The following is an 11,229-nucleotide window of genomic DNA, read 5'->3' as shown; positions in this document are numbered from 1 at the left end:
CATCAATATTAAACATAATTGGATGTTCAGGTACAGGATGAGGAAGAGCTTTTTCATGGTGAAAAGTTTACATCGTGCCGGACAGTTAGCTCAGCATACACACTAAATATCCATTCATTAGAGACGCTGAACAAAAAACGTGTATGCAAAATAATTAAATCATGGAGGGCCAAGTGACCATCTCATTCTGACATAAAAAAAGCTAACAAACAAACTAATCCATCAAATATACAAACAAAATAATTTAAAACAGTGGAAAACAACCAAATAGTCTTTGTTTCATAATATTAAGGAAAAAGAAAAAAGAAACGCATGACCATGCATCTTGCTGTTTCTGATAGTAAAGGTCTACCATTTCTCCACTGAGCCATTCAGATTCTCCTCTCTCTGGCTGCTAGACTGTCTGTGGGCCAGAGAGTTTATCCTGTGCTCATAGTTATGGTTATCATGACAAGGTTCCACATTTGCACTTATTGCACAGTGGGCTGGCTGTACCTGATCCCGTATCTCAGTTCTGAGCTGGCCATTTCCTCGCTGGAGCATGTAGTACAATATTGGATTAGACCTGGTAAAAGGGGGTGTGTCTGGACTGGATCTCTTCTTCCTGCTAACAAGTTCTCCAGGTGACCCCTCAGGCTCTTTTTTAACAGGTTTAGGACTGGCTTTGGGAGAGCCCTTAGCCCAAAGTAGGGACCCCCCATTGCTATCACGAGATGTTGGAATGGACACTGATTTGGGGACATCAGGGCCTGTACTGAGAGAATAGGGGTACCGTGGCAAGTTTGATAACTCATGAGAGAAACTACACTGAGTTGGGTTCCTGTTGGCTGAAGGGGGGAAGGGATTCGGGGTCCCTCTGGGTTGGGATAAATTCTTCAGACAGTTTTCTGAGAGTAGGAGTTGCTTGAGAACATTGAAGCCTTGACTTTCTCTGGATGGAGGAGCTTTGCTCCTTGGACTCCCAACTAAATTTTCCTCCCTTGGTCTTGTCAGCCTTCTACCACTGTATTCAGGAGTTCCGGACACCAGATTGTCACTAGTTGTATCTCCTGATCTTTGGCACAGCTCATTACTCAGGTGCTCTGCCACCTCAATGCACAGTTTTCTTTTTTTAGGAACAGGGCTGTGAAAATCCAGTGACTCCTCTTTAACGGAGTTTACAAGGAGCTCAGTATGTGGTTTTGAAAAGTAGGTAGCGTTCTGCTGTTTCAAAAGCTTGCTAAGAAGTCCAAATTTAGCAGCTGTTTCTTTAGGACATTGCTCAGATTTGATCTTGTCCTGTGCTTCAGAAATGGGCGAGTGTTGCTCTGATTGTCTCTGATGTGACACAACATCAACAGAGCCGTCTAATGAACGATTCTCTACTGGTTCCATTTTTATCTTTAGGTCCAGTGAAGACCCGTTTAAGTTTTCACATTTGGTGGAGGTCCAATGAGGCTTCTCCAGCCCCCCTGATGTAACATCTGAGACTCTGTGCACACTGGGTCTTTCCTTGTGGGAAGCAGTACCCAGCAGATGCTGCAGTACAGTGCGCTTCTCCAGAAGGTTTTCTACCTGTGTTGACGCCAAAGGTGACTGCTCATGTTTGTGAAGTGTGAGAGTCGCAGGGGGTCTATCTAGCATGGAGATTCGGTTCTGTTTGACTGGAGCAACAAGCCGATCCAGATGAGCCTGTGACTTGTCAAGCTCAAGTTCTGGGCTTTGCCTTCTCCTGGTCGACTTTTGAGTGTGTAATAGAGGAGGAGAGGGGGACAAGTGTTTTACACCACTCTGTGCCAGATTCTGTAGCAGTTTGCTGGCACTGAATGAAGGCTCTGCTGTCTTCTCACTAGAGTGAGCTATAGACTTGCACAGATCAAGAGGGCTAGATTGGGCATGGGGAGTTAGGTAGGAGTATGAAGGAGAGACTGAGCTGAATGTAGATAAACCTCCACCTGGCTGCCAGTCCAGAGGACTCCAGGTCCTGCTGTCCTCCGGCAAACCAATCTGTCTAAATGGGCTTGCAGTCAAGCTGCTGATGGCTGCGTCAGGCCACAAACCAGGATTATCTGGACTTTTGTTTACCTTCTTGTTATTTCTGCGCTCGAGCAGTAACTGCATTAGGGTGACCTTATCATGGGATTTCATGTCTGGGCTGGCATCCAGATTTGTGGCCTCATGGACCTTTGGCGTAGAAGGTTCTGGCTTCCATTTGTTTATGAGAGACTCTGTGAGCTTGTCCAAAGAGGAGGTTACGGAAGAGCAAGCCTCTGATTTTTGGTTAGACACTCTACCTCTCGTGGAGAGGTCGATGGGGGAACAGCTGGAGAAGCTCTCAGTATCACTGCTGTCTTTGGTTAGACAGTTCTCCTGGTTGGAGTAGTCACTGTCAGACTGTAGGGAGGAGGCCCGTCTTGGGAGGATGTCGCGATCGTCCTCCAGGTGTCCGTTCATGGTGAGCTGCTGCTGGGCATTGTGGTTGTTGAGAAGCAGGAGTAGCAGTCGGCTGCAGTTCTGTGGAGGTCGACTGTGTCTGTCAAAGGGCCGTCTCTCTTTTGGGGAGGAAGAGGGAAGGCAAGGGATTTTCTTGCTGGAGATTAATGCTGGTGGGGGGAGTGCTCCATTTTGAACATTTAAGGAGCTTAGCATGTCTGGGGAAGTTGACGGCTGCCCCACGCTGGGAGGTCTCTTATCCTGTGTTTGCTGTGTGGCCATGGCAGCTAGCTTCTCGCTCGCTGATCGACTTATTAATTGTGCTTTTAAGGCCTGCTCTCTGGAGTACTGCTGTAGATGAACCTCGCTGGACAGCAGTAAAGCCAGCTGACTGCAGGCTACACTGGGCTTAGGGGAAGTGGCGGGACTGGACCTGGTCTGAACTATGTTAGCCACAGCCTTTAGCCGCTGGGTGCAGGACATGGATTCTGATCCTGTGGTATGGGCAGAGCTTTGAGTGGAACGAGGGGAATCTGAATTTCGGTTCAGGTTGCTATGACGACAATAAGGCACAGTGTTATGGTTCTGCTGCTTTCTTTTCCTCATGAGGCTTTTGAGGTGGCCTGACGCTGTGCCATAACTCTTGTGGGTTTCCTTATCAACAGCAGCGCTTTCACTGCTCTTCCTGTTGAGCGATTTGTGGCTCTGAGAAATGTGCTGTGACAAGGCGACACTCTGTAGCTGGGAGCTGAAGGACTGCAGCAGAGAGGCCAGCAATGTGCTCTCCCCATGCCCAGAGCCATCCAGGCCTCGTCCATTAACTTCCACCACACTTCCAGCCTGTTTCTTGCTGTCATCTTCACTCCATGCTTCTGAGCGAAGCAGTCTGGCCTTTTTATGGTGCTGCGAGGTTGCACTATGTGGGCTGCCCTTGTCTGGTGAGGGGGAGCCATGTTTGGGTAGCGGAAATGTCCTAGTCACCTTGTTGGCATTTTCACCACCATTGTGATCAGGCTCTGATCTCTGTGTAGCAGTGGCAGCTGGCCCAGTTGTGACTGGATGCATTAGCAAACCCTCCAGATATGTTAAAGCAGTGGAATCCTGTTGAGTTTCAGGGCCAGACTCTACCCCATGAGTCATGTTCAACAGTAGGACACCCTGATGTGTTTTTTAAAACTACTGAATATGTTTTAATATAATCTGTGCCATGAATGAGAAGAGCAGCAGGGGTTTGGATTGTCCTCTTTTCCCCGTCAAAGAGTTTTATATACAAGACCACAATGCATTTGTAAAGTCATTGCAGGGCAACACATCTGGCATCACTTTGCAGCCAATGAAAGTTTGACTCAATCCACACTTATTTAAAATGAAGCTGTGAGCACTGTCAGAGGAATTAGGAGGATTCTCTGCCCTGAGCCTTCTCTGTCCCGCTCTATATTTGGAAGTTCAGCATTTCCAAACTCAAATATGCCCACATAGGAACCTGCAACACAGGTCAAGAAGACACTACATTAGTGACAGGTGTCAACATCACAGCATCACCAGCACATCTACGGGACCTTTAAGTCTCTGTCAAATCTAATTATCACAAAATAACAAGAAATAAATATAGCAAAAAAACATGTCCTCAGTACTTGCAAGCAACAAAAAAAAAAAAGAAAACGTGAAACCACAAAAACCTTTATTTGATGATAAACTCCTAATAGTTATAAATCCAGTTGAAACACAAGGCTGTTGAAAGCAATTGCCAATCAAACTGCACTGACACCATGTTAGGATTTTGCTTTAAGGCTGTCAATGTTTGCTCTCAGATGTTAAAAGGCCTTTAAATGTCCATCACTCCCCATGCGGCCAAGCACTTCTGAGAATTATCACCACAGATCACAGAAATTCATTGTTAAGAGGAGATTATATGGACAGCTTAAGGGTTTCTAGGTCTAAGGAACTTACTGTATAGGTAGCAAAGGTGTGTAGTAATGCACTACATTTACTCCACTACATTTATTTGAGTAAATGTTTGGGAAACTACTTTGAGTGAGAGTAAAAAGTACCCACTTTTAAACCTACTCTAAAAGTAAATTTCTAATATTTTTTTTTACATTTACTTCGTTACAATGGGCAGTGTTCCTGCCGTTACATTACTGGGTTTCATTTGAATTAATGCGTAACTTATTGAGAGATTATTGAATGGGACTTTTATGACAGAGGATGTTCACATAGCTGTGCGCGCTGTCACAGAATGTCACTCAAGCCAAGTCTATTACTGCTGCAAGTGAAACACTTTCTTCGTTCCGCACAGTGAATAAAAGAATAGTTTTGCCATGAAATGCCTTAATTTAACACCAAGACATTAGGATATTTCAAGATTAAAATTGAAGCTCAAACTTAAGGCAGCAATCTGAGGTAATTTTTAGCTCTAATGATAAAGCAGGCTTTTCGGTGACATGGTGATGGTAATTTTTCAGAATGATTCTGTAAATATTGGCTCTTGAGACATCAGTTTTTAAGTGTACATATTTAAATCAGTGCAGCAATATATCAGTGCAGTTTGTCCCGTGTGTCATGAGCAGTATTTACACGCATGAGAGATGTGTGGGCGCAAGTGGCTGTGTCTGAAATTGTTCACTCAATTACACGTTCACCATGTCCTATATAGTGAAATGGCAGTCAGTGCACTATTTCTCAGCAGTGAGTGAACGAAATGAGTGAGTGAATTCGGACACTGACATATACATAGAGCGTCGGAGCAGAAACAACTTCACATATGAACTTAAAATAATTGGACCTTACTTGTTATTCTTATTAAATAATAATATTTTAAAACAAGAAATCTTCATTCTGTTTGTAATTTTTATATATATACTCTCTCGCCCGCTCGCGCTCACGTTTTCACGAGTACAAATTCATCCAGATCTGGCAAGAGCCCCAAAAGGAATACTTCAACTGTACATCTGTGATGGCATGAGGGTGAGTAAATAATGAGAATAAATTTTTTTAGGCGAAGTCAGAAGTTTACATACACCTTACCCAAACACATTTAAATCAGTTTTTTTTTTCACAATTCCTGTCATTTAGTCGTAGAAAACATTCCCTGTTTTAGGTCAGTTAGGATCACTTCTTTATTTTAAGAATGTGAAATATATATATATATATATATATATATATATATATATATATATATATATATATATATAAGATAATAGTAGAGAGAATGATTTATTTCAGCTTTTATTTCTTTCATCACATTCCCAGTGGGTCAGAAGTTTACATACACTTTGTTAGTATTTGGTAGCATTGCCTTTACATTGTTTAACTTGGGTCAAATGTTTTGGGTAGCCTTCCACAAGCTCCTCACAATAAGTTGCTGAAATTACGTTCAAGCTCCAGACAGAACTAGTGTAACTGAGTCAGGTTTGTAGGCATCTTTGCTCGCACACACTTTTTCAGTTCTGCCCACACATTTTCTATCAGATTGAGGTCAGGGCTTTGTGATGGCCACTCCAATACCTTAACTATGTTGTCCTTAAGCCATTTTGCCACAACTTTGGAGGTATGCTTGTGGTCATCGTCCATTTGGAAGAGCCATTTGCGACAGAGCTTTAACTTCCTGGCTGATGTCTTCAGATCTTGCTTCAATATATACACATAATTTCCCTTCTTCACGATGCTATTTATTTTGTGAAGTGCACCAGTCCCTACTGCATCAAAGCACCCCCACAAGATGATACTGCCAGGTCATATGATTTTCCCATGATGTCAAGCAAAGAGGTACAGAGTTTGAAGGTAGGTCTTAAAATACATCCACAGGTACACCTCCAATTCAGTAGACCTCCTATCAGAAGCTAATTGGCAAATTGTCTAAAGGCTTGACATCATTTTATGGAATTTTCCAAGCTGCTTAAAAGGCACAGATAACTCAGTGCATGTAAACTTCTGACCCACTAGAATTGTGATAGTCAATTAAAAGTGAAACAAACGGTCTCTACACAATTATTGGAAAAATTACTCATGTTATGAACAAAGGTGGTGTCCTAATCGACTTGCCAAAATTATAGTTTGCTAATATGAAATTTGTGGATTGGTTAGAAAATGAGTTTTAATGACTTCAACTGTATATGACTTACTTTCATCTGCTGAATACAAATTAAGATTTTTAGAAGAATTTTTCAGCTCTTTTGGTCCATACAAATCAAGTGAATGGGTGCCAACATTTAAAAAAAGAAGCCGTATGATAGGTGTGGATAAGAAACAGATCACTTTCACATTCTTCTTGTGTTTTTGGTGATTCACATATTACAAATATTGTTTATTTCTCACCCACACCTATCATATCACTTCTGAAGATATGGATTTAACTACAGGAGTCATATGGATTACTTTTATGATTCCTTTATTTGCTTTTTGTAGCATGGTAATTTTGGCACCCATTCTCTTACATTGTACTGACCTACAGAGGTGAAATATTCTTCTAAAAATCATAATTTGTGTTCTGCAGAAGAAAGGAAGTCATACATATCTGGGATGGCATGAGGGTGAGAGAATTTTCATTTTTGGGTAAACTAATCCTTTAAAGTGTTAGCAAGTGTTAGTGTTAAACAAATTGAAGATTAATAAAACCTTTGCTAGAATAGAAACTAGATGCTTTGTTGTAGAATTTGTAAAATGTGAATATCAGAGACAGCACAGAGCACTGCTAAAGCTGTTTACTAGGTTCCAGAGAAGAAAAATGAGAAACAAGAGAGTAAAAACAAAATTGCAATATACACAAAGCATAAATATTGCGAGAAAAATATAGCCAGATAGGGTTGTGATATCGTCCATCGTGATGGCTGACCAACATCACGATGTAGAGCCACCATCGTGATGCCACGCCCCCTTTTGCGAGTCTTGCTAGTGTGACTAACTAATCCTAGTCTCTTCTATAGTTAACCTAAAAACTTTGCAGGGATTGCTCTGTAAATTAAATTGAGAATATAACTAATGCATATATGCTATTTTAAATACTGTGGTATATGCCAGAGACGTGACGTGTTAGTCTGTGAAAATACCGTGTCAGGCAGGCTACACAAATATTTATCTTGACATTGTTAGCTTCTTGTCTTTTTTTTACATGTCTTACACTGTACATTTAGATTAAAATATTTTATGTTGTAGGCTACAAGAAAATAGCCTTTATTAATTAATTATTAGTAGTTGTATTGTCTCAGAAAATCTTGCTCATTGTCACATAGCTCTTGTATACTCTGAAGCGGCAGTTTAAGATAAACCCAGACCAGCTGAACGTCAAATAACTTTTGTCTGGTTAATACTTTTAAAGAAAAATTTCCTTGGCCATAAATCCATAATGTCAAATCAAATGAAAGAAACAAGGTGAATATGAATAACACACATTTATTAAAACATAGAAAAACAACAAATAAAGAACAAGAAAACGGAACAACACTCAGACCGAAACTTCGGCATTAACATTTCACTTATAATTAGCAGCACAATTAACTTCAGCACAGGCTACAAAATAAATTATGTTATTGAAATATTGTAAAGTGGTCATATGAACTACACAAATGAACATTTAAAAAATAATATGCAAAATCGAATAGCTCCATAGCGGATGGCGAAAAATGCGTAAAGAAGTCTAATATCTTTCATCATAGACTATGTTTAAATTTCGATGTTTCTGGCCAGAAATACCAACATATTCACTTTATCTGGTTTTAATAAGCTGCGGATTGGAGTAACTACACTACCCGCTGTGCTGAAGACCGCTCTGATGGAGTACTGGTAGCACATATGCACAGATATTTCCGTGCTAATCTTGCCATGAACGGAAACCTTTTGTCGTTCGTTTTCCACCAAGTCAGCGGGTCCTCTTCCCCATCAATGGCCATTTCCTGCAGGTACATGGTCATTTCTGCCTCGACCTTTTGCTCATCAGTGAGTAAAATAACGAAATTATAGTTTTTAAGTGGAAAATAGTATTTATGTAAAGAGATATATTAAAATTAAAAGTGCACAACTCTTCTTAAGTGAAAGCTAAAAAAAAAAAAAATGCTTCACGTGTCGTGCAACCTACTGATAAAGCACCGACGGGTCATTAGTTGGGTTAGTAAAATAACAAAATTATAATTTTTCATATAATTTTTGAAAATTATATGAAATTATATAACCCCCCCCACCGACGATATCATCGTCCATCGCGATGTTTTACTGTCAACATCGTCAACTGCCAATTTAGGGGACATCGCCCAACCCTATAGCCAGATCCCTTCTGATTCCCAACCCTTCATGCAAGTATCAACTCACAATATGGTATGAAAAGAATTACAACATAAATAAAACATCTTTCTCTTCCTCTTCCTCAGATATGACAGTTTCCCTAGTGTAACAAGACTATAGATATGAATCCCTTACAAAAATGGCTGTCAACAGCCTCTTACACTTGGGCCAGCAGTGGCTTGGCAGTCCTGGCAGGTGTGGAGCAGCACACATAACACACACCTGACAGACTGCTCCTCCACAGAGCCACAGCATCAGATAACATGACAGCGCTGCAAGATTCTTGCTCAACGGGTCTGAACCCTGTCACATCTGCCTACATAAACACTCCTGATTTCACACTGTCAGGGCCGCCACCACAAAGGTTAATTAATACAGGAATCTCCAGCTTCCCCAAAGCAGTTTTCAGCTGCCAGAAAGCATCTTAAGCCTCCATGTCCTGCCTCTTCAGCAGTGTGGTAACTTGTACAGTGGTTCGAGTAAAGCTCGACCTTGAGTTGGGGACACTTACAGTGACAGTGACTCACCCACGCTCATGCCTGGAATATTCAAAGTGTGGCACTGTATCTATCCTCAAGATGACCTGACAAGAAGATCCTTTGAGAATCATTCCTGGTGGTTCCAAGGTCAGGCACATTTAAATTTGATGCGAACTGCATTAAATTGAAAAGGTCAAGCAAAACAAGTTGCAACAGAGGAAGTGCAAGGACACTGAAGAGGAAAACTAATTCATTAACTAATTCAGTCTCAGTTACCTGACCAGCCTGAGTCACTGGCCCAAATTTAACAACAAAGAGGGCAACCTGCCAGAATGGGGCCATCTGACATCTTGCACTAATCTTAATGGGCCAGATTAAGATTATTTACCCGCCAATGCACCAAACTTGGAAGTGTTTCTTCTCTACAAATAAAAACCTAAAACGTGGGATAGTCTGAGAAACAAAGATAAATGAACAAAAGGAAAAACTGGACAATAAAGAAAAAAGAAAAAGCAAACACATATTTCAAGATGAATAAAACCTAGATTAAAACTAGACCAAAACAAGATCACAGAATGTTACCTGTTTTGACTAGACAGAAAGAGTACATTTAAAGTCACACATGAAGAACTCAATAAATATTAAGATTTACAAAGAGAAAGTTGGGATAGGAGAAAGTAACCTTGGAGGATAAAACTGCAAGTCTTGACCAATCAGAGGTAATGACCCTGCTGAACAACAAAAACAAAATATGCTTTATCTCACCCTCTCTCTTTCCCTCCCTCCAGCCGCCCAAACATGGTCTATTATTGCAGTAACACCATGGCACGTAACAACAACATGAACGAGTTGTCGTTCACATGTCTCAGTTGCTTCACATGCAAGCAGCCGATTCTCAAAGGGGAAAATTTATCGGCTGATGCAGATAATGAAAAAAGTCAGAATATCGTCCGATTTATCATCCTCTGCAATATATTGGTCGACCACTACTGACAATGTCAAACATTCACACCCAAAAGCATTTTAAGTGACTTCACTAGCCAGTGGTGAAGGGAACAGAGGCAGACAGGAAGCTTTATCGTGGCAGGGTGTCTTTCTTTGCTCAGCCAGACACCACGAGCAGTAAGGTCAAACCATCAGTGGCTAAAAGGCAATTTCCCTTGAGGAGCTGAAAAAAATGGCCTTAACTGCAATTTAACACAAATGTCAAATAGAAATTAAAATTTGTAGGGTCTGAAATTAATTGGAATCTGACCCTTCCAAAAAGTAGCCATACACAAAAGGTTAATGAATGAACCCCACTGAATGGAACTGTAATCTATTTGCACCATTTAAAATACGTGATTGCCACAGGAATTGTGCTGCAATTCAAGGTCAAGTATGTCGCAGACTTACGCCGTGCAGCAGCTGGAGTCCAATTCATGTGCTCAGCACTAATAAAAAGTGACAATGTAGTCACTGCTGAGTGTATCACTAATATCTGATACCAGGCTGGCATATGCTTCCCCGGCGTTAAAAGGTAAGCCAAGGTTAAAGACATTTTAAAGAAAGTAGAGCTGTGTAAACTGCTTTCCATCAGGTTATCAAAGGCAGCTAGGCTACAGGTGCTCGCTCAGATATGCAGGACAGAAATGGTAAATTCAATATGGCTCAAGAAAATTAAATAAGGGAAGCGACACGCTGCTACCAAAACAAACAAGACTGTAACGTCCACAACAGTGAACCTTTGCTCTGGAGAAAATTGGAATCTAAAAAGCAGTCAATCAGAACAAACAAACTTTCAAAAGAACCAAACCAAATATAAATCCAGGGCACAGTGACCTTATTTTAAAGAGGCCAATGACCAATGTTTGTAAACACTAGGGGTGGGTATTTATAAAATATAGTTTTTCCCGATAAATCGCGATCTTCATTTGAAGCATCTCGATTCTTAAATCCCAAGACCGATCTTTCACTCAATGCGAAACCCATTACTGCAATGAGAGGTAATCAGTCACATTTACAACCAAATTTTGAGCGATGTGACTAAAGTGAATATATTTGTCAACTGGCTGGTAAATGT

General features: G+C 40.9%; 1 protein-coding gene across 3 annotated transcripts in view; it reads right to left on the bottom strand.

The window, feature by feature from the left end:
* Positions 1-6: 6 nt before the first annotated feature.
* The window catches only part of LOC127636121 (nuclear receptor-interacting protein 1-like), a 31,043-nt gene continuing 19,820 nt past the window's right edge, over positions 7-11,229 (bottom strand). For all 3 annotated transcript variants that reach the window (XM_052116525.1, XM_052116527.1, XM_052116528.1), the window contains exon 2: positions 7-3,895. In XM_052116525.1, the coding sequence (XP_051972485.1) occupies positions 349-3,552 (3,204 nt within the window). In that variant the 5' untranslated portion in view covers positions 3,553-3,895 and the 3' untranslated portion in view covers positions 7-348. The remainder of the gene's footprint in view (positions 3,896-11,229) is intronic.

Source organism: Xyrauchen texanus, chromosome 43 (genome assembly GCF_025860055.1).
Source record: "Xyrauchen texanus isolate HMW12.3.18 chromosome 43, RBS_HiC_50CHRs, whole genome shotgun sequence".
Classification (NCBI taxonomy): domain Eukaryota; kingdom Metazoa; phylum Chordata; class Actinopteri; order Cypriniformes; family Catostomidae; genus Xyrauchen; species Xyrauchen texanus.
This window is presented reverse-complemented; position numbering and strand designations above follow the sequence as displayed.